The sequence below is a fragment of the Amborella trichopoda genome, chromosome 8 (assembly GCF_054954075.1).
Source record: "Amborella trichopoda isolate Santa Cruz 75 chromosome 8, AtrichopodaSantaCruz75HAP2 v2.0, whole genome shotgun sequence".
NCBI lineage: Eukaryota > Viridiplantae > Streptophyta > Magnoliopsida > Amborellales > Amborellaceae > Amborella > Amborella trichopoda.
The window spans coordinates 36175177-36197037 of NC_142343.1; the positions used below are offsets into that span (position 1 = coordinate 36175177).

The following is a 21861-nucleotide window of genomic DNA, read 5'->3' on the forward strand; positions in this document are numbered from 1 at the left end:
ACCGTCGGATATTTTGGGACTCCATATGCTTAAATAAACAAGGGTGCAGTTTGCATACGGATGCATTCGTAGGTGCAGAGATAAGATGCACTTTCAAATTTTATCATAGTATATAATTTTGATGTAAAATGTTTGTAGGATTATCGTAAAATTTATTTTTATATCTAATTATAATTTTAAATTTAAAAAATAATTAAAATTAAATAGATCAATAAACATGTATCGATAATATATTGTAAAATGTTGAGACTTAATTCTTTATTGTTTTTCATAGCGATACATCTCGATGTTGAAATGAACGATCAAATAGTTTTCCAACATTATTTTTGAGGGCACCCTTAGGTATACATTATAAGGTAGCATCCATATATAAACTTTTTCCAACCCAGGAAAGAAGATATTATTCGCCGTCGTTTTTAGAGGGAGAAAACCCCCTCCCCCTCGACCTTTCGAGCCTCTTCCTCGACTCCCCTTCCTGCTAACCCCTCTATCTCTCTCTAGTTTCTCTCTCTACTTTGTTCCTTCTCTCTCAATACACAGCGAAGAGAGGGGGAGTTGCAGGTAACCATGTCTGGGACGTACGGTCCCGATGGCGGTGGAAACACTCGAGGTACCCATTTTTTTCTACTTCCTTCACTTTACATCTCTTTTTAGGGTTTTTTTCTGAAACTTCTTTTGTGTTTTCACCTTCGTACCATGATTTCTCCATTTCTGGTGGAAGTGCTTCTTTTAAAAGGTGGTCTTGTTTCATGTTACAGGCAGTTATGGAGGAGGAGGGTTTCATGGTGGGGATCGAAGAGGAGGTGGAGGTGGTCACAGAGGCGGCCGTGGTGGTGGTGGTGGCGGTGGTGGTGGTGGTGGCACTGGCCAACGTGAAGGCGACTGGGTTTGCCCTAATCCTGGGTATGTTCTTTCCTTGCATTTTTTGTTTCCTTTTTTAGATTTGATGGGTTGTTGTAATCAAGAGCTTCTATTTCTACAGTTTCATTCGTCTTTAGTTTTGTGTACACTTTTTAGTTTTTGTTGCATGTTTGAGAGAATGGATTTGCCCTAATAGTGGGTCTTTGCACTCTTTTTATTTTTTTAGATTTTCACTTTCATTTTTTCCCTTGTTTCGTGAGTTGTCTTATTGATTATGTTTCTGTCTTTTATATATGTATTTTTCTAAAAGTTCCATTGATTTTAATCTCATTGTTTGTTTCAATCAGATGTTTTTTCTTGCTTTTCTCCTCCGTGTTCTTGATGGTTGGTTGTTTCATATTTCTAGCTTTTTTTTTTTGAGTAAGGTTGACTATGGTATATATGTGAAGAAAGATCATATTTCTAGTTTTGCATTCCTTTTTTTTTTTTTTTTTCGTTTTTTATTTCAAATCAGGGTTTAGAACATTGGGTTTGGCCATTTTCCATTGATCCACTGATGTATATTTCTATAAATGTTTTCCTCGTCTCCTCTTCCTTTCAAATTCTTTCTAGATTGTTGACCAATTATGCTGCATTTTTCTTCTTCTTCTGCCTGAAAATTATTGTTCGTGTCAAGCTCTTTCATTTTTCCGTGATGGTTTTTGTTTCTCACTATCTTTTTTGTCCTTTCATTGATTGGTTGTTCTAGTCTTTCTAGTTTTAGACTTTCAGAATTTTTTTTTCTTTTCATTAAGGGTTTAAGGATATGGTCTTCCCCCCTAATTTTTGTCTCCATTTTCTCCATGCCCTGATCTTTCTAGTTTGACTCCCTCCTACTCCCACTCCTCTACTGGTTTCTGTGACTAGATTTTTTGTATGCCTGTCTTCTTGGCCTTTTCAGATTTTTTTTGTATTGTTTTTTTAATCTTTCTTGTTTAAGAGGATTGTTACTTGTTCCTCCTCCTTTTGTGTGTGTGTGTTTAAGAACATGGGTTTTTCGCTTGTTTCGTAGATGTGCAAATGTGAATTTTGCTAGAAGAATGGAGTGTAACAAGTGTGGAGCACCAAATCCTGGTGGAGCCAGTGAACACAATGGAGGTGGGGGTGGGTACACCCAACGAGGAAGAGGTGGAGGCTATAGTGGAAATCGGGGTGGCCGAGGTGGTGGTGGTGGTGGTGGTGGTTATGGAGGCCACAGTGATAACAATAACAGTGGAAGAGGTGGCAGCGGTAGTGGCTATGGAGGCCAGAGTGATAACTATAGCAGTGGTAGAGGCGGCCGGGGCTATGGAGGCCATGATGATAGCTATAATAGTGGCCGAGGTGGTGGTGGTGGCTATGGAGGTGACAATGATAACTACGGTGGTGGGGGTGGTAGAGGTGGCTCTTATGGTAGTCAGGGTCGAGATGATGGAAATTACAGTAGTGTCCCTCCGCCTGCACCAGTCCCCGCTCCTGCCCCCACTTATCTCGGGGGTAGTGGTGGTAATTATCCTCCACAATTTGGAGAGCGCCTCCCACCTAATGCTCCTCCTTCTGGTTATGGGTCTCAACCTCCCCCGTCAAATCCTTATAGTGAAAATACTTATGGAGCAGCTGTTCCTCCTCCTGGTGGTTATGGGGCATCCAATGCTTACCCACCTCCCAATTCATACCCACCTCCAAGTAGTCATGTTCCACATGGTTCTGAAAGAACTAGTGGATATGGTGATTCTAGGCCCATTCCTGGTCGAGATGGCCCCAGGAATGCTACTGGTGGCTATGGTGGTCCTGTTGAGTCTCCAAAAGTGAAGCAATGTGATGAGAATTGTGGGGACTCCTGTGACAATGCACGGATATACATATCAAATTTGCCTCCTGATGTTACTACTGATGAACTTAAAGAGCTTTTTGGAGGCATTGGCCAGGTAAGCCGATTCCTTTTCCTATTCCAAGTTGTTTGTACGATTGTTTCTTCTTCTTCGTCTTCTCTCTTTGTTTTTTTTTTTTTGGGAGGGGTGGGGGTTGTGTTGGGGATCAATTATTTGTCTCTTGGCTTATTACGCTGATTTGCACCAAGTTTTGAATCTGTTTGTTACTTTTTGATCACTTTGATTTTACAATTCTTTTTGTTGTAAAACAATAAGCTTTAGATTGGCTTTGCTTTAGCAGCAAAAGTAAAATTATGCACCATGTTAAAAAAAAAAAGGAATATCAGTTGATTGAACTTCTATTTGTAAATGTTACTGGTTCTTGTCGGTCTGTGTAACACAGTTTCCATTTACCAGTACTTCTAGCTGAAATGAGTAAAAAAAAAGTAACTTTTCTTGTGTCCCTTTTGAAAATGAGGGATTAATGTGCATGTGAATGCTGAATAATATTGAAAAATTCAGTCTAATCAATGAAATTTGGTAATTCATTGAGCTATCAAGGGCCTTAAAAATATTTACGAATTTTTTGGTTTGAACTTCAGTTACGAAATGAGAATTTAGAGGTTACCAAGAGTAGTCAAAGTGTTCTAATGCTTGTAGTTGCTTCATGAATGCCCTTTATTTTTTTAATGTGAACATATACATGCAATTCCTTTATGCCTGTGACTGTTAACATGTAGTTAGTCTCTTGTCAGTACGCTTTTTTTAGTTTTTATGAACTGTCTCTTGCTGATCAAGATTCTTGTAGCAAATTTTTAGTTTTTTTTAATGGCTAGACTTACTCTTTGTTGTGTGATGAAGAGATATCTAGTTTTCCTTTTGCTGAGCTGTCACTTGTTAAAGTCATGTACTCTGCAAGATCGAGGTGATAATGGCATCGAGATGGTGCTTTCAGGACTATTCTTGAATACATGGACATATCATTTATCTGATCCCATTCTTTGGCCTTTTCGGTTTTGGCTGTTTTTGGAAATGCTTTGGGAATGGATTCTGTGGACGTGTGATCTCATTGCCCATGATGCATTTTATTTGGAAAGGGTTGGGATCTTGTTTTCTACTGTATGGTGTGTATTATTGACCTGTTGGCGTTAACACATTACGCTCGTTCAAAAAAGTCGCAAGCGGGTCGCCTAGGCAGTTGGCAGGCGCCTAGAAACCTAGGTGGCCCTAAAGGAGTGAGAGAGAGGCTTTCTTCGATGTTCATGTCTGTTAGGGATTTTATTCTTGAGAATGTTTCTCTGTCTTGAATGCTGCCTTCTTTGGCCTTTTCGGTTTTGGCTGTTTTTGGAAATGCTTTGGGAATGAATTCTGTGGACGTGTGATCTCATTGCCCATAATGCATTTTATTTGGAAAGGGTTGGGATCTTGTTTTCTACTGTATGGTGTGTATTATTGACCTGTTGGCTTTAACACATTACACCCATTCAAAAAAGTCGCAAGCGGGCTGTCTAGGCGGTTGGGCAGGCACCTAGAAACTTAGGTGGCCCTAAAGGAGAGAGAGAGGCTTTCTTCGACGTTCATGTCTGTTAGGGATTTTATTTTTGAGAATGTTTCTCTGTCTTGAATGCTGCCTTCTTTCTTCTTCTTCTTCTTTTTACCTTTATTTTTTATTCAGTTTAATGGCCTGCTTAGATGCTCTAGGTGGCTGAATTTTTGAATAATGTGTCCAACTGCCAATACTGATTCTGAAGAAAGCGCTGATTAATTAAACATCAACTTGAGTTTTAAAAGAGCAAAACTTGGTCAGTCATTTTTTTTCTGATATATGCTCGTCACTTGGTCTCTTTTAGATTGTTGCTGTTGATGATGCTTTCAACTTTTCGTCTTCCTGAATGCTCTATGAAGTATGAATTATTAACAAATTTGGTAAAAGGTGCTATTCTCAGCTGCTCTGGCTTGTCTGGGTCCCTTAATGAGTCTGGAGAATCTCGTATACGTTCTCTAGATATTATTCTAATTAAGTTGGACCTATAAGAGCAGACTCAGCTTAGTGATAGATGGAATGGAACTTGTGAAGGCATAGTTTAGTTTGTTCTCTCTTTGACGTTCATGATATGCCATTTAAGTCGCAACACATAGCATTTCCATTTCTACAATACAAAAGACATTCCCAACCAATTAATTCTACATAAAACTGGAGGCAACTTTAGAAATTTATAGAGATGCAAATTTTGAGGTAAAGGAAGTACTTCTATGTCGAGACTCCAGATAGAGAAAATTGTTAGAAACTTAGGGATTTGCTATTTTCATATGGTATTCTCTTTCAGTTTTCTATCATGATTTCCATTTTGTGCTGTTTTAGTATTTATTGTCTGGATAGGTTGATATATGTACTAGTGAGGTTAAATATCTTGTTTTGTTGAGATAATTATAATGTTATGATGTGAAATTTCGGTCTAGTTGTGACTGATTTGTAATATAGGTTGTCTCAGTGCCGTTCAAAATTTGTGTCCATTGGGAATCTATTATGATGGTACTTGTTCTGTTTTTAACAATTCTAGATCTGCATAAATACCCAAGAAGTGTGACTGGTTTGAATTGTACTCTCTCTCTCTCTCTCTCTCTCTCTCTCTCTGCTATTTCTTTTACTTAAAAGACACTTCATCTGTTTGGGTGCTATCAGTTATTTGTGTTTGCTTACTAGTTGTTCTTGAAGCACACTTGTGCACACACACGCACACAGTGTGTGTGTATGTGCCTGTCATATGTAATGTTTAAAATGCTCAAACTCTGCCAAGTTTTAAACGAGTCAACTCCCCAAGTCCGAGTTGAGCCGCTGGTCTCATCTTATAAAACTTAATATTTTTAACAAATAACTAATGGCATGTGAGTGGTTCAATGCTCTAGTTGAGAAGTCCGATGAAAAATAATCTTCGAGGTATTTTATTTCTATGAAAATTTAGTATTTAATCTCATGATTGATATTTCCAACTCTGTGATGGCTGGCCCCAACAAAGGAGGCAGGTTGTGTTAGGTAGGGAGCCAATGTAAAACTTTGTCGCAATTTTTCATTAATTAGCCGATCCCAACTAGTTGGGATAAGGTTCGGATGATGATGATGATTGGCATTTCCATTTTACTATGAAATATTTCAATGTATTTACTATTTACATATCTCACGTTACTATTTTTCTGTAGTTTATTTTTTATTAAGAAGTAAATTTGGGTAATAAATGTGACTTTTTAACTAAATTTAGGTATGCATTTGATTTAGAAAATAGTGAGGGAATTTTAAAGAGATAAGTCTATCCAAATAGTGGAGAGAGAGATTCAGAAAATTTCAGGGAAGAACAGTATGTAGGAACGATTTCAGCAGTCATAAAAGATTTTTAAAGTCACACTCCTGTTCATTTTCCTTATGTAATATAAATATGCATACTGTGTTATAGTACACTTCTATAGACTCAGCTAGGACTTGGATTGCATAGACTCAGCTAAGGCTTGGATTGGACTTGGGGCTCGGCTGACTCCCCTATACAAGAGTCAGCGAGTCCTATGAGGACTTGGGTTGAGTTTTCTCAAAACTGCATGAGGGCAAGTTGGACAGTTTTAAATATCGGCAACTGCCTGAGCATAATTGTCTCGGTGAATCCTGAGTTTTAAGACACTGATCACATGACTTTCCTTACTTGTATTTGTTGTTACACGTGTGCACATACTGTGTATGCGTGGGCACACTCGTGCATGTGGATGTGCATGTGCTTGTGGCATATGCGTGTATGTTAGTGTGTATATTATTCCTTGCCCGCCTCAAGGTTTGTTACTTGTTTTGTGGTTAGAATTATTTCATACTAGCCCCCAGATTAAATTTTTTTTTCTTTCCATACTAGCTCGTTTGCATCGATTCCATTTGAGACATCTTATTATGGAAGTTAGATATGTTTAGACGTATACAATTGGTATGGAATTGGATTATTGGTCTGCTTATTTCTCGTAGTGTTTTATCGTCATGTGAGTTTGCCCTTGCCTTCTGTTCGTTCTTTTGTTTGTTTGTATTGAAGAGGAAGCATTTCTCTACTGTTGCTGTTCCTATTGCATTGGCACAACAAACGGGATCATGCATAATGCTGAGTCAGACTCTTAACATAAGGGTATCGCTTAACGTGTACAAATACATTGTGTAGAAGTTCAAAATTTCATCTTGAAGTAGATGTAATGTTATTAATCCATTGTTTATTTATGGATCTAGATGGCATTGTTGAAAACAGGACCTAAAGAGTTGGAAAATCGGGGTTGGTGCAAATCCTTTGGACAGAGACAAAAATAAAATTTTGCCTCCTAGTTAGTATCCAGACCAAAACTTTGGTGGCTGTAGCTATTTAAAGTTCCTGCTACTGAAAGTTGGGGCTGTAATACCTTACTTTGCCAGCCTCCTGGCTGAAGTGGCATGACTGTTGAGGTTGAGTTTCTATTTTGGTCACGAATATGAGGATTTACTAGAGCTTCTTGTAATTGGAGGCAAGTCCCTTAGTTTGTTCTGACATATACCATTCGATGAAGGGTATTCTTGCAGTCTTTCTTCCCTCGTTTAGTGAAAGTACTCCGTCATGAGAAACTTCCTTGTTTTCTTAGGGAAATTGATCTATTAGGGATCTTTCCTCTTCTGATTTATCAGGATGTCTCTTATGAGTGTTGTATTTGGAAATCAGTCAACTTGCTCTAGTATTAGATGGATGTCCCAGGCTCACGGTCCTCAAAACAAAAAAATAACCGTTAATATTATCTGCAATCGTCTGACTCATGCTGTATAATAAAGAAAAAAAATTCCCCATGTGATATCAGTAGTCCATTTCCTGGTGCTGAGATGTATAGTTAAACTACATACTTTGCAAACCTGTCTAGAAAATGAGGATTGAGTGAACCCTTCAAATATGTAGATTATATGTGGCAGGTGACCCAGTGTTTAGTTGGGAGATTGTTTAGTTGGGAGATTTATACAGATATCTTAACTCTTAAGATCATCTGGAGTATGAATTTATGGAATATTCTTTTGTTTCTCATGCTTCATTATTATTTCTTAATGCCTGATATCCAATTTGTGGGGTTCTAAGCCTTCCTTTGATTTTTTTTTTTTGAAGTGGTTTTCCTGTGATGTTTGTTTGATAGGTTGTTTTAATGTTTGAGCATTTTTTATGACCTTTTTTCTAGTTATGTCCTAAAGCCAACAAAATATACAACCTTGTCTCTGGGCCATATATTGTCTAATATCTACTTCTATTTGATGCTAATTTAATGTTCCCTTTGCAAGCTTAAGCCTCAACGTGTTAATGCTTGGGAAGGGCTTTCAATAAGTTCAGTTATTAAACTAGAAAGAAAGAAACACATTCTCCCCGTTTTTATGTGCATGGTGACACATCAAAGACAATGGCAGCAATACCATGGCATCCGGAGAATAGAAAAGGGAAACAGCAACAACACTCTTATCATTCTTGTGGCATGGTTTGCTAATTGACGTTCAGAAAAATTTCACATGGGATTGCAAGACTTAATTGTCTACTCTAATCCATTTGGAGTAACCTAAGCTTATTACGCAGTGTAGATAGGTTTATTGGTTTGATTAATATTTCTGGTGCTACCTTATAGGTTGGTCGGATCAAGCAGAAACGTGGCTATAAGGATCAGTGGCCTTGGAACATAAAAATCTATAGAGATGATGGTGGGAACAGCAAAGGAGATGCTGTACTCTCTTATGAAGATCCATCTGCAGCGCATTCTGCTGGTGGTTTTTACAATAGTAAGTATCTGGCATGAAATTTTGTTTCATAACGTCTCCATAGACCTCATAGACCTATATGCATAATGTTGACATATTTATACGGTAGGCATGCTCATATTTACATGCATTTTAATGTATGTATGTGCGCATGTATTTATAATTTATGTATGCATCTATTTGTTTTCGGTTTGCTTATATCTTTGTCTCTCAGATTATGACTTGCGGGGCTTCAAAATCAATGTTGCTATGGCAGAGAAGTCCGCACCTAGGGCACCACCTGCTTATGGCCATGGGTATGTGGTCCTCTTGTGCTTAGTTCTGAGTTCTTGGCAGTGATTGTGATATAGAACAATTTTTGAAGAGTAGCTAATGTGCATTTGCTTATCTTTGTTAATGAAAGGATAAATGGAGATCCGGTCCTCTTTCTTTCTCCTGATTAGTAACTAATTTTCTTTCTCTAAGTCTTTTAGTTTCCATCTTTTCCTTTTTTTCTGCTAGCACCTTTGTTCTTGTTTGATTCTTCTCTTATGGTCTTTCTTGAGCTTGACCATTTCCTGTTGCCTGGTTAAACCTTTTGCCTTCTATATCCGGGATTCTGAACAGGTTATAATTTCACTAAAATCATAAAACAACTGGAAAAAAGAGTGAAGCCAAAGAAATGATGCTTTTCATTTTGAAATGTTAACGAGAGAAATTAATTACATTAATTTGCACATAGGAATAGGCAAAACTAAATGTGCTCGGTGAAAGAGAGAGAAGAGATGGGAAATAAATGGGCAAGGTCAAGAGATGGGAAATTGAGGGAGGTCATACAAGGCATCTCTCTCATTGCCAGCCTGTGCTAGTGAATCAGCATTCTCATTTACCGCCCGATGTCATGCACAATAGTCACCTATTTATCATAGCAAATATCGTAAACTTCCTCGTCAAAATCGGCCATCCTCCATTGGTGTGGGTGATCATTGCAGCACCACCAAATAACATTCAGAGAACCCCCCCCCTTGATAATAGAAGGGTTTTAGAATTTGTGGAAGTAGATCTTCAGCCCTTTGATTAATGTTTTTGCTTCAGCCAAGTTAGCTTCTCCACAATCTCATACGACCACCATAATATAGGTGGGTTTGGCCCCTATGATCCCTAATCGGGATTGCCCAAATAACTGCCATTGAAATTTTATTTCAGCGTTCCCTAAGGTAGGGCCTGTCACACCACGTGAATCTGGCCCTCATGAGCATTGCTATTAACAAATTCCTTCCATTTTCTCATGATTTGGGCCCTTGATCTGAAAAACTCTATGCTCAATGCTTGAAGCTTTTCGTGTCTTTATTCTTTCTCCTGCCATAGTAGTTACATAATATTTTCCTTTTATTTGTTCATTCCATAAACCCCATTGGTCTAAAAAGGGTGTGGACCTTAAACTTTCCATTAACCTATCACAAGCCCCTGGGTAAAGGAGGTGGATTGTGTTAGGTAGGCAACTAACATAAAACTTTACCAAAGCCAAAACGTTTCTATGAATCCTGAATCTACGTTATTTGCTTATGCTAGGGCATTCCCTATAAGCGACGCGCTATACCGGAAACTTGGGTACTATGAGAAATGAGCAAGGGTTAGCTAGGGCGTTCCCCAGAAGTGACACGCTGTAGCGTTGCTTGGTTGCGGTGAAAAATAGGCAACCAGTACAACACCTGTAAAAGGGTGCAAGTTAATTCAAGTGGAAGGCTAAAAAAGGGCAAAGGGTAGGCCCAAAAAGACATGGTTGGAAGTAGTGAGAAAAGATATGGGGACTTATGGCCTCACTGAAGGTATGACCCTTAATAGAGTAGAATGGAGGACTAGGATTCTTGTCGCTCACCCCAATTAGTTGGGAAAAGGCTCTGGTCATGATGATGATTCCATAAGCCCCATAAGATTGCATAATAGGTTAAAGACCATAACAGGTGTCCCTTTGGAGGAAAAAGGCTTGCCTCCTTGTGACACAATAGTTCAGAATAGGCAGTAGGGGAACCCTATCCATGCTTAACTTAGGACATAACTCTGATTTTTGCTAGGCATTTGTGTCAAAGATAAAGCTAGGAAAGTATATTCTTATTAATATAGATTTTGCGATGGGAAGTGGGATTGCGATCAGGAGTGTGGGATTGTAAAAGGCTAAAAGATCCATATAGTTTTTTGTTTGTTTTGAGAATAGAAGATCCCTTTTATTAGGAGCATCGTTCGTACAATGCATGTGTCGAGGATCGAGATCCCTAATGTTAGGGATCATGATCCCAACCTTTTGGGGATCTCGTTCCCGACCTTTTCGATCTCGATCCCAAGCTTTCAAGGATCTTGCTCCCAACCTTAAGGAGTATGTATATAGTCTAGGACTATATATACTTTTTGAAGTAGGGATTCCTTTATTTATAACCAGCAAGCAATGCAACTAAATTAAAAGTGTAGTTAGATTACTAGTTGCTATAAATGTAGAAAATTATCATATTGGTTGTTATCTTTTTCCTTAAGTTGGGTATCGAGATCCCTAATAGTGGGGATCGAGATCCCTAACAATGAGGATTGAGATCCCAAAATTTTTTTAAAATCAATGTTCAAAAAGTTGGCTGCTCGACCGCCTAGGCGGCTTTCTGGAGAAAACGCTTAGGCGTTCTTAAGGTGGTCATTGTTAGGCCCCAAAACTAGGCGTCCACCTAGCCGGTTGGGTGACCGATTAGGTGGTAAAAGGCGCCTGCCTAGGCGGCCTGGAGATGTATGGCGGAAAAGTTTTTTGAGACGGGGCAAAAATTCATTTTACCCCCTTAAAAGAGGGGATAAGGGTTTGGGGGGTCATTCTTGCCCCCCCAAAGCAATTTTAGTTAACTTTAGAGTGAGAAACAACTTGAAAAGAACTAGATTTTTTTGAGAGATCGAAATTTTTTTTTGAAATCCTCAAATGGTCACTATATTAAAGAATACTCAACCCCAATCTTTTTGAGGCTTATAGGGGTTGTAAAAGAGGAGAGTTGGGATCCCAAGCATTTCCGTTTTAGCCCGAAATCGAGTCCACTTCAAGAAGGTTGGTAGATTTTAATAGTTTTCATTAGGTTTTTTAGTTTTTCCCCTTAATGTCTATTGTCTAATGATGTTCTTTTTTTGCTATTTGTAATTTTTCTTTGATATTTTGTGATACATATTTGATATTTTATTGTCTATTTGGATTAATATTTTATTAGTTAGTTTAAAAATTGAAGATCCCTTTCCTAGATAACTGAAGCGAGATAACAGAGAGGTGCCACCTATAGGTTGGGAGGTCCTAGCAACTATGGTTATTACTGTATTTCTAATGCGACTTGATGTACGATTCTGTCTTTGATTTTTGATGAAAGTTAACTAACAAAGTAGGCTTTAATCACATCATGGGGAGGGTTGTCAGGGTTGCCTTCATTGTTGTCTTTTAAGAATCTCATTTCTGCTACCTGTTTATTTTTGCTAATTCATTGTTATCCTTCCTTTAGAAGGGGAAAATGAGAAATCTCATTCTTTGGCAGATATGTTGATTGAATTGTTATAATATGAAAAACTGGTGCTTGTCAGCTCTCATGTTTCTTGTTGATTGCCTTCTGCCTGAGGTGGCAGAAGTCATACCTCCCAGAAGATGTATTTTATTTGGAGAGAAGCATCTCTCATAAGTGGTGCTTGTGTTTTATAATAATTATGTAGGTGGGCACTTTATGGTTGACTGACTTGATTCTTTGGGTTGGTCTGCCATCCAAAAACTAGGGGCCTACTTCATCCAAACCCTTTTCTCTCTCTTCTTTCGTCTCTATCCTGCCACCCTAAAAACCCTTGGCCTTATCTCCATCTTTTAAGCCCCAAAACCCTAGATAACCTTTTTGCCAATATGTTATTCCGATCAGTATTCAACTAAGCAATATTTGACTTAAATTCAGCATTGTTCCATCAATTCCATAGTTTATTTAACTAGACTGCTAAATTTCAGCAAAAGTCGCTTCTGTTTAAATCGCTCTGTCAAACCTTACTATCTTAATTTCCCAAATTGAGTCTTAAAACCTTAATTTATTTCAATAATTGTAAAGACCTCATCTCTAATTAAACCAGAACTTAGCCTTGCGGTGCTTAATTCAACAGAAAAATTCCCTAAGCCTAATTCTCATTTGTATCCCACTAAACCTTGCTGCATCATGTATGAGTTCCTTGGTCCTACATCACATAGATGTAGTGATGATAAGTTGGGATGTGTAGAAATGTGTCGGTTATCTAGGGAACCCTAGGATTGCATGCACTTGAAGCACAGGTCATACTTATGGAATCTAGCTTTGGTGTGGGGGAGCAGTGAATTAGTTCAGGTCAATGTTGTCATAACTGAACTGTTGATCGAGCTCGGTCCGGTTTAACCACACAGTCGAGTCCGGTCTTCAAATCATTGGTTTAGGTTTGTGGTGGAGCTTAACATTATAGTGCCCTGTTTCAAGGCTGAGTGTGCCTGATCAGATATCAAAGTCAATAGCATTTTGAGCATAGGAATGGGAGCATGCTGTGGTTGAGGGTTCAATGGGGTTTTCTAGTCTTGAGAGGCTTGTAATATCCTTGAAGTGGTAGTGTTGAGATGCAGTGTGGAAGTTGGATACCTTGTGATTTATGTTAGTTCTTTGTTGTATGGACTGTAGATTCCAGGTGTAGTGTGATGCCAAAGCGGTTTGTGTAGAAACGAAAAGCAATCCATGAAAACTAGAAAGAAGAAACAAACGCAAAAGAAAGAGACAACCAACCACAACGCAATGATATACGTGGTTCGGTAACGTGCCTACGTCCACGGGAGATGAGAACTTCTTTGCTGGCAATGGAGAATAGGGTTACACAAGCTCTCTTCCTCACGCCTCTCTGATTACATAGCAATTTGCGTTTTTCCCTTAACCCTAGATGAACCCCCAATCACAACAATATATATCGAGTTCCAAATAGATGGTACAAATTACGGAAATACCCTTGTAGGGATATATTTCGAATCCTCCGGGCCTCAAGCCCTACGGGCCTTCGGCCCTTTGGGCTTTTAACGGCTCTCTGGAGTCGTCTTTTTGACTCCACATTGGTTTCCTCAGAATACAAGACATCAATTCTCAACAATTTGGTTTGGGGTATCTGGTTTCACCTAGAGTTCTCACATTTACCCGATTTTTATGATCATTAGATGCCTACTAGGGACTAACTTTAGCTTAGGGACTAAGTATTTCTGTTACAGACATGTTCAGGATTCTGGAGAGGTGGCAACCATCCATTGCTATGATTCCTGTTCTCAAAGAGCACTACTGGTTAACGTCATAGCTAGTTCATTGTTTGGTTCATCAAGGGAGAGGAGACAGGTTTGGATGTATGCTTACCATCTTTTGGGTGTTATGAGAGAGGAGAGCATCTTGCTCGTTCTAGGAATTGTTGGTAGATCATTTTAAGGTCTCGAGCCCTCAACCATCCCTTAAATGCTGGCATTTTCCATGACATTAAAGTAGGGGATTTGGCGAACCATTGGACATAGGATTTGTGCGTTTTAGCTATGACCAACCTTTTGCTAGATGTGGCAAACCACTCACTGGGCAGCCTCATTGAATTAAAGATAGCTCGTTGGAAAGTCTTGGGCTTTCTGGATTGGGTGGTTTTAAGGTAATGAATAGTTTATCTTGAAGGCTCATCTCTAAGTATGCCATCTAGGCTAAGCAAAGCGTTCTGTTTTTTGGATTCAGTATCAAAGAAAGCTCGTCACAAGAATTAGGATATTTGTTAACTATCTTTTGATCCTTTTGATTATGTGTGTTTGACTTGCCGACCATCGTAGGATAGGGGTGAGCATGGATGTAACAAGGGGCTTGAAGATCACAAAATTTTCTTGATGGGATTGCAGCATCATGTGACGTCTTGAGATTGCTTATACTTAAGTCTCTCAATTGGCGTTGCAGATTTCTTTGCAAAGGAGTGTATCACTGAGAGAGTGCTTTCTTTGAGAAATCCTTGAAAGCTGACCTGTCTCCGACCTGTGCATTAGTTGATTTATCTATTGTGGTTTAGCCTTTGGAACAATATTCAGATCATCATTTCATATCAGTTTTTGAAACTTGAACCCCGGCATGGCAATCGGCAGGGCCCAAGCCCAAGCCCAAGTCATTGGGTTTGACTCTGGCAAGTCTTACCAATACTCAGCTGCGTCAATAAAAAATTTGAGAGTAACCGCAGGTACCAGTGAGACACTGCTGCTTCTCGATGTTTTTTCAACGGGACTTGGTACCCTGCCTGGTACAAGTTACTCAGATTGACTCACCGAGTTTTAAAATGCTGTACTTTACATCGAATGCTGAGAAAATGTTATTTACTAAGTTTTTGAAGACTGGTACTTGGCATGATATGTGGCTGAATCTTGTGGCAGGTTGACTTGGCAACATGTCTTATCATCTTTCAGAATGTAAATACTGGAATGAATAAAATAAATGATTTAGAAATCACTTAGGACCTTTAAGTAGGGTTACAGGCTCGTATTGTTGTTTCTGGCATCCCTTGACTTGGTATGCAAGTCTTGAATGATTCTCTGAGAGTCTATCCTGTGTCTTCTATTATTTGTTTTTTCAAAAGGTTGGTGGGGCTTGAGGCATGGATGAGACAAGTTAACTTGGTCGAAGTCTCACTCACCACGTCAATAGCTAAAACAACGGTTAGTTGTGAAGAAAAGGAATCTAACAAATTGTTGATGATTGGAAAACGTTCTATTATTCAAGATGCTTACTAAAGCTTGCTCAAGCTGAAGGAACTAGGCATATGTGGAATATCAGAGATTTGGACTAACAGGTGGGTGTTGCGAATCAAGGAACCATATGCTGACTTCAGCGTATCAATTTTTTGAACTTTGTGAAGCATTAATATTTTGGACTTTATGAAGCGGATAGATTTTTTTCTCTCAAGGACAGTCAATGACTAGATAACAGGCACTATTTCTGTTGTGTTGTCCAATTATTGTACATTTTACAAGCATGAACTGCCAAGCCAGGTACTTTCACCCCATTAGGCTACACCTTAACCTTAATTCCTTAAATTAATTTATAATGGCTACCTCTCCATAGGTTGCTATAATCTTCCATTAAGATTGCGAATGGGAAAGGGATGGGACGTGGTCTACTTGCCACAAACCTCTCTACCCCAGAAAAATCTTTTGGGGTGTATTCACCTTAACTAGGTAGGAGTTGAAGGGGATAGGAAAGGCATTTCCTATTTACTCCAAGTCCCCCAAACTCCTGTCCTAACAAGGAAAGCCAAGTTCCAATATATGAAATTGTTGTTGTTCCTGGCCTTGCATCCTCATGTGTATACAGGAAATTATTGGCGGCTATTGAGCCCACATCCCAAAGTCTTCCATTCCCATGTATTTCCTTTGAAATGCAAATTCTTGTAAGTGTTACAATTGCTTCTTTTTGTAAGTATTGTAATATTTTATTTTATTTTAATTTTTTTTTCTAAAAAACAGTTTTTTTTATTGATTTTCTCATCTTTGCTACCTGAAATCTTTTAAGGGAAATTTTTTATGATGGCATATAGCATCATTATACTTCCTGTAGTCCTCATGTTTCGAGGTCCTTTTCTCACCTAGGCCTTTGCATTGCAAATTAACAAGTTGTCTGGACCGTCTATTTTCAAAGTTTTCAAGTGTTTCTTGAACTGCTTGATCTGTACCATTTTTGAAAATTTAAATTTTATAACTGAAGATAAAAAGGGATTTTGAAGCCATCATAAGGTTTTCTATGCTGAAATGATCTCTCTAAGTACATTTTATAGGTGCTCCTTACTTCTACAGTATAAGGAGGCAACCTTATGCAAACCTCACCAATATTTTATTGGTATTATTTTGTCAAGAGCAATGCAACTTGGACAAGTACGTCTGGGTTTTATGGCGCATCTCTAGACGCTAAGGAAAACAATCTGTGTATGTCACTTCGAAACTTGAAAACATGCTTTCTGGCCCCAAGGGCGGGTAATTGAATTGGGTTGAGCCGCCTACCTTGTGGGTTGCTCCGACCTGGGTCTCTGTTTGGGTCCAACTTCTGGACCCTGCAGATGGGATTTGGGTCCAAAAATATGAACCTGACGGACCGATCATCTCAAATATGGGTCTGGGTCCTACCCAGACCGAATGGGGACATATTGGGGTTGGGCCAACCAGCCTTGCATGTTCAATATATAATACATACTTCTCATTTTATAAAATATCTATGTTATATTATGAAATATCTATGTTATATTTGTTATATTTTATATGTTTTTGTTTTTACTTCAACCTGACCTGACCTGACCTGGTGGGTCAGGTTCATATCGGACACGACAAGGACTTGAATCAACCTGTTTAAACTTTAAACTCCTACACAATCTACCTACCCCTAAAACCTGCTTCTCCTCCCCGCCCCCCACCCAAAAAATAAAAAGCAAAAAAATAAAGTAAAACATAAATACATAAGTAGAACCTCTGTCCAGCTCCCACCCCCTAAACGATCATGTTTGAAAGGTGCAATTTCGCAGTTGGTATTTCTGATGTGGCTGCCCATATCAATCACTGACTTGTATCCTTATTCTTGGAACATATGTCACAAGGAACATTTATGTTTCTTCACACACACACATTCAGCTGTCTCTAAGCCTCTGGTTTCTGTTTAGAATTGGAATATACCTTATGAGAATCATTACTTAGTTGTAGTTTAGATGGTGATAGATTAACTGGGCTGTTGCGTTTGAAAAAAGTTAATTGGATCTTTTCCTTGGCTATGTAAAACTATGTAGTTGAAGATGGATATGTGCGCATTGAATAGTTTTGATTGTCAAAGCAAGGTTACTAGTAGATCAACTCGAGTTTCTGGTCTGTAAATATATCCTAGGAAGGTTTTCCTTGAGTTTTGTTGTATGATGAGATGGTAACTCCCATTCTGGTTGAGTAGGCCAGGAAAAATCTTAGGAAGGTAGGAAATTATTGCAGAAATTGGAAAAATCTTAAAAAAAAAATAAAAAAGGGAAAATTGTCTTTGTTTTAAGTTTATGTTTTCTAAAGACTAAACGTTCTTTTTGAACTTTGTGAATTGATTAGTTATCTTCGCTTAGATGTATCCTTCTTTGTCAAGTTGTTCCTGTACAAGTGACATAGAATCGATGTGTTTTGTGATCAATTGAGAAGGATCTTTTACTTGCATTGAACACAACTTTAACCTTTTAAAATCACATGAAATTCTAAATATAAATTAGCGGGAGTTTTCATATGATATAAATGGGAATATTTTCTTTTTGAAGTGAGTTTCAAGAAAAAATGTACATGTTTTTCACAAATTCGTCAATGAAGTATCAAGCTCTATATTGTGTACATGAAACAGGGGTGGCAGAGGTGGTTATGGTGGTGGGGGAGATCGACGCAGAGATAATTACAGAGATGGTGGGGGTTCGGGGCCTGATAGGCACCATCATGGTGGGCAACGTTCTCGCCCTTACTGAGGAGGCTTCCTGCGCCAAGCTTTATATGTACTAGGAATATGGTCACTTGTTGATTTGTATTCGAAGGAGTTGTAACCAAATGGGAGCTTAAGGTAGGTTTTGTGTGAACTTATAGTGAACTCTTTTTATCCTTCTCTTGCTTGCAATCGATGAGGTGGGTCGAGTTTTAATTAATCATGTGAATGGTTTTTTATAGAGGCAGGAGTGGATAAACTCCAAATTGCTGCTTAACTTGAAATTTTCAGGTGAGTGCTTATAATTTGAATTTTTTAGGTGAGTGCTTAATATTTAAATTTTCAGGTGAGTGCTTAGTATTTCAAGCTCTGACCTATTGTATGTTGTTTTGTGATGCATGCGTCTGTTCTTGTTGGCCATGCATCATCAAATTGCACCATACATATAATGCATGCATTTGCCATGCGTACCGAGTTGTGCATTTGTATGTCTTGATGTGTGTGTGCGTGTGTGTGGGAGAGGAAGAGGGAGAGGGAGAGGGAGAGGGAAAGGGAGAGGATTTGAATATTTGGGTTTTGTATGATCGATTGTTGATGTGTTCTAACTTCAAATGAGGCACACTGGGATTGCGGGGCCATATGTAATGTTCTGTTGGTGTATTTGTGTTGGGCAACGGAGTGGAGTGGAGTGGTGGCTACTGTTGGCTGACTGGATCATTGATTGCCTGCCCTTTATACACACTCCTCAATATCTTCACAGCCATCCCATCGTCATGACTCTTGCTTTGCCTCACATAACTGGACTCTTGCTTTGCCTCACATAACTGGGAACCGGCTTTTTGTTTACTTCTGATTTATGTATTATGTTTAAAAATTGACAGTCGTGGACCCTCATGGACCACCATTTTTAGGTTATTGTTTACTTTAAAGCGCTGGTCTATGTTGAATATTTTTTTTAAAAAGGGCCGGTGGCTGTCATGGACCACCATTTCTGGGTTATTTACTTTTTTTTTTTTTTTTTTTGAATGTTGGTTGTTTAATTCTAGGTGGAGTGCAGAAGATATTTCAATCCATTGCCTTTTGGGGCGTTCGATCGGAAGAGAAGGGGCGAGAGTACAAAATGTTTTGCCCTTGCATGTAAAGATCATACTTGCAACTAAGAAAGTATGAGCGGTTATGGGAGCTATTCGAGATTCTCCCCAGAAAATTTTAATGGCCAATGTGATCTCCCAAAAAAAAAAAAAAAAAAAAAAAAAATGAAACGAATTTATATATATATATATATATATATATATATATATATATATATATATATATATATATGGGAAAAGTTTATATAAGGTTGCAACCTTAAAATGTGGAATCACATGTGCATCTGAAAAATCTATTGGAAATGTTGTTTTAATGTTGAAAAAGCCCTCTAATCAATCATCTCGACATCGAGATTTATGAATATGAAAAAAAAAGTTTTTGAATCCCGGAAATGGTGCATCTTGCAACATATTATCTAGATCTTGCAACATATTATCTAGATCGTTTATTTTCTAAGATTTTCATATAGTTATAGATCTATTTAATTTTAACCATTTTTGGAATTTAAAACTTTCAAGTTATGAAAATAGATTTTAAGATAATACTAAGAATTTTTACCACAGAATTACGTGTTATGATAACATTTAAAGGTGTGACTTAATTGGATTGTTTAAGCTTTGCAATCTTATAGAAGCCACACCTTTTGATTGATCATCTTGATATTGAAATTTATGACCATGAAAAATAAAAAGATTTTGAGTTTCAGAAATAGTGTATATTATCTACGTTGTCCATTTCAAGATTTTTATATGTTTATAGATCTATTTGATTTTAACTATTTTTGAAATTTAAAATTTTTTAATTAGATATAAAATAGATTTTGAGATAATCTTAAGAGCATTTTACAGTAAAATTATATACCATGATAAACTTTGAAGGTGCATTTTACCTTTACAGCTACGGATGCATCCGTATGCTACTTGCACCTATACATATAATTTGAAAGTGTACTTTACCACTACAGTTACGGATGCATTCGTAGCTAATTGCACTTCTTTCTCTCTCTCTCTCTCTCTATATATATATATATATATAAACCATCGAGGCTGTTTTAGTTTTGGCCTTCTAAGTCTTTGAGTTCTATTATCTTATAGTTCTTTATCACAATAGGAGTAAGCGAGAGTGATGGGACTCTGGATCTTGGCATACTGGGACCGAGTCACAATTCTCATGTCATGAGAAATGAGAACGAGAGGCATCGAGAGCATTTAGCACTACTTGTAATCAGGGTTGAATTGCATATTTCGCATATTTTGTGGTGACCACGGTGACGAGAACCATCGAGTATTGAGGACGCTGGAGCAATATATGTTAATGGCTTTGAGAGGATATGGATGTAAATCCCTAACCGACCTTTTCATTGCATGCGCATGTATGGTCCCAAATGGAAAGCGGCGTTTATATAGTTGATCCACTTGGAAGAATGTACAGGTGCTATGAGTGGACCTTTGCATCCACAAGAGTGCTCGTCTTTCGGGTGCATTTGAGCTCCATTGTATTTTGAAAATCCAAAGCAACATATTGGATAGACTTAAGAAGTTAGCATGAGTCCTTACCAGATAATGGGTCATGAACTTGTTATGTCATCCTGAGAAAATGACTTTGGATTTTGGGTCTAGTCAAGTGGGACTCTTTGATATCCTACTCATCTTTATGGAATCTTAATTTTTTTCATTGATATTTTTATGTGATGTCAAAGTAAAAGTGTATGCTTCGGAGAATTTTGGGAAAGTTTGATAATTCTTTTGAATATTTTTTGGAGTAAATAATGAGTATTTTGAAATTATTTTGAGAAATGACAAGGGCACATACCTTTAGGTCTCACAGGACGTTCAAATGGCCAACGGGTGTTACGTGGACATCATTGCTACAAGAGCATGATGCGGTGGTGATGTCAAGGCGCATTGGATTGATTTGTCCTTTGGCAATTTGTTCAAATAAGTTATGGTTTATTTGATTTGATCCGTAGTTCTTTGGTTTCTCTATAACTTTCGGATTCAAATTAGTCAATTCAATCTCCTCCTTGATATTTTAATTTTGTGAAATTTCAAATGGTAGCTATACTAAAGCTTTTCCTCGCATAAACTACATACACACTTCATCATCAAATTGAGAGCTATTTTGAGCTGATTTTCTCCCACTAGTTTCCCACAATTTTCATCAAAATGCTTGAGCTGCTTCTTTGATGTAAAGTGCCAAAGTTCTTCCCATCAAGATCTTGGTGCAAGCTGAATATGTCATTTCATGGTATGCAACAAAGTCGTTGGCTATAAACCGTCCACAAAGGACTTGACCTTTGGTTTCCCATGTTCAAAATCTATTGAGCATCCCATGTTCAAAATCCATTGAGCACTCGAGTATTATTTTATTTGTGTGAAAATTGAGCTTCATGGAGTTTATATAATTGGAATTGATGTGTACTTTTGCCTTGCATTTGTATTGTACTGTATTTTGTAGCACTTAAAAGAGTTTTAAGAGGTGTATACTCAAATCTCCTCATGTAGTTTTATTTGGGCTTTGCTGGACCTATGTAAAGAGTTGTAATCCTTGTATTTTTTCTAGTATATAAATGTTTTTAATGCTGCAATTCATTTGTAAGTGGTTGAAGTTGAAAGTAATGTCATATAATTGAGTTGTATTTTGAAGTTGTGTAGTCCATTGTAAGAGATTTTTTTGAAGTCGGACATGGTTCTGTACACGATCAAGTGTTATCTAAGAAAGGTCCCTAGTTTCAGTTTTCTTGAGTTTAAATTGTATTTAGGAGAGTGCTCTAGTGCTTGATTATGGT

At 38.0% G+C, this 21861-nt stretch overlaps 1 protein-coding gene across 3 annotated transcripts; it reads left to right on the forward strand.

Moving 5' to 3' along the window:
- Positions 1-280: 280 nt before the first annotated feature.
- LOC18437142 (transcription initiation factor TFIID subunit 15b) lies at positions 281-18980 on the forward strand. Of its 3 annotated transcripts, XR_966765.3 has the most exons (8): positions 289-610; positions 759-903; positions 1913-2807; positions 8394-8544; positions 8738-8819; positions 17910-18119; positions 18224-18272; positions 18661-18980. XR_966765.3 is itself a non-coding variant. In XM_011626165.3 (6 exons), exons 1-6 carry the CDS (start codon positions 568-570, stop codon positions 18025-18027), a joined length of 1434 nt encoding a protein of 477 aa, XP_011624467.2. In that variant the 5' UTR covers positions 281-567; the 3' UTR covers positions 18028-18320. The 3 variants fall into 3 exon arrangements, 1 of the variants encoding a protein (XP_011624467.2); XR_966764.3 differs by lacking the exon at positions 18661-18980 and having other exon boundaries at positions 18224-18320; XM_011626165.3 differs by lacking the exon at positions 18661-18980 and having other exon boundaries at positions 281-610; positions 17910-18320.
- The last annotated feature ends 2881 nt before the right edge of the window (positions 18981-21861 follow it).

Excerpts from the sequence above, each read along its gene's own strand:
- LOC18437142 (XM_011626165.3), top strand. The coding sequence starts at position 568 with ATGTCTGGGACGTACGGTCCCGATGGCGGTGGAAACACTCGAG. Across the intron at positions 2,808-8,393 it reads TTTTTGGAGGCATTGGCCAG|GTTGGTCGGATCAAGCAGAA; the intron begins GTAAGCCGATTC and ends GCTACCTTATAG. Across the intron at positions 8,545-8,737 it reads TGCTGGTGGTTTTTACAATA|ATTATGACTTGCGGGGCTTC; the intron begins GTAAGTATCTGG and ends TTTGTCTCTCAG.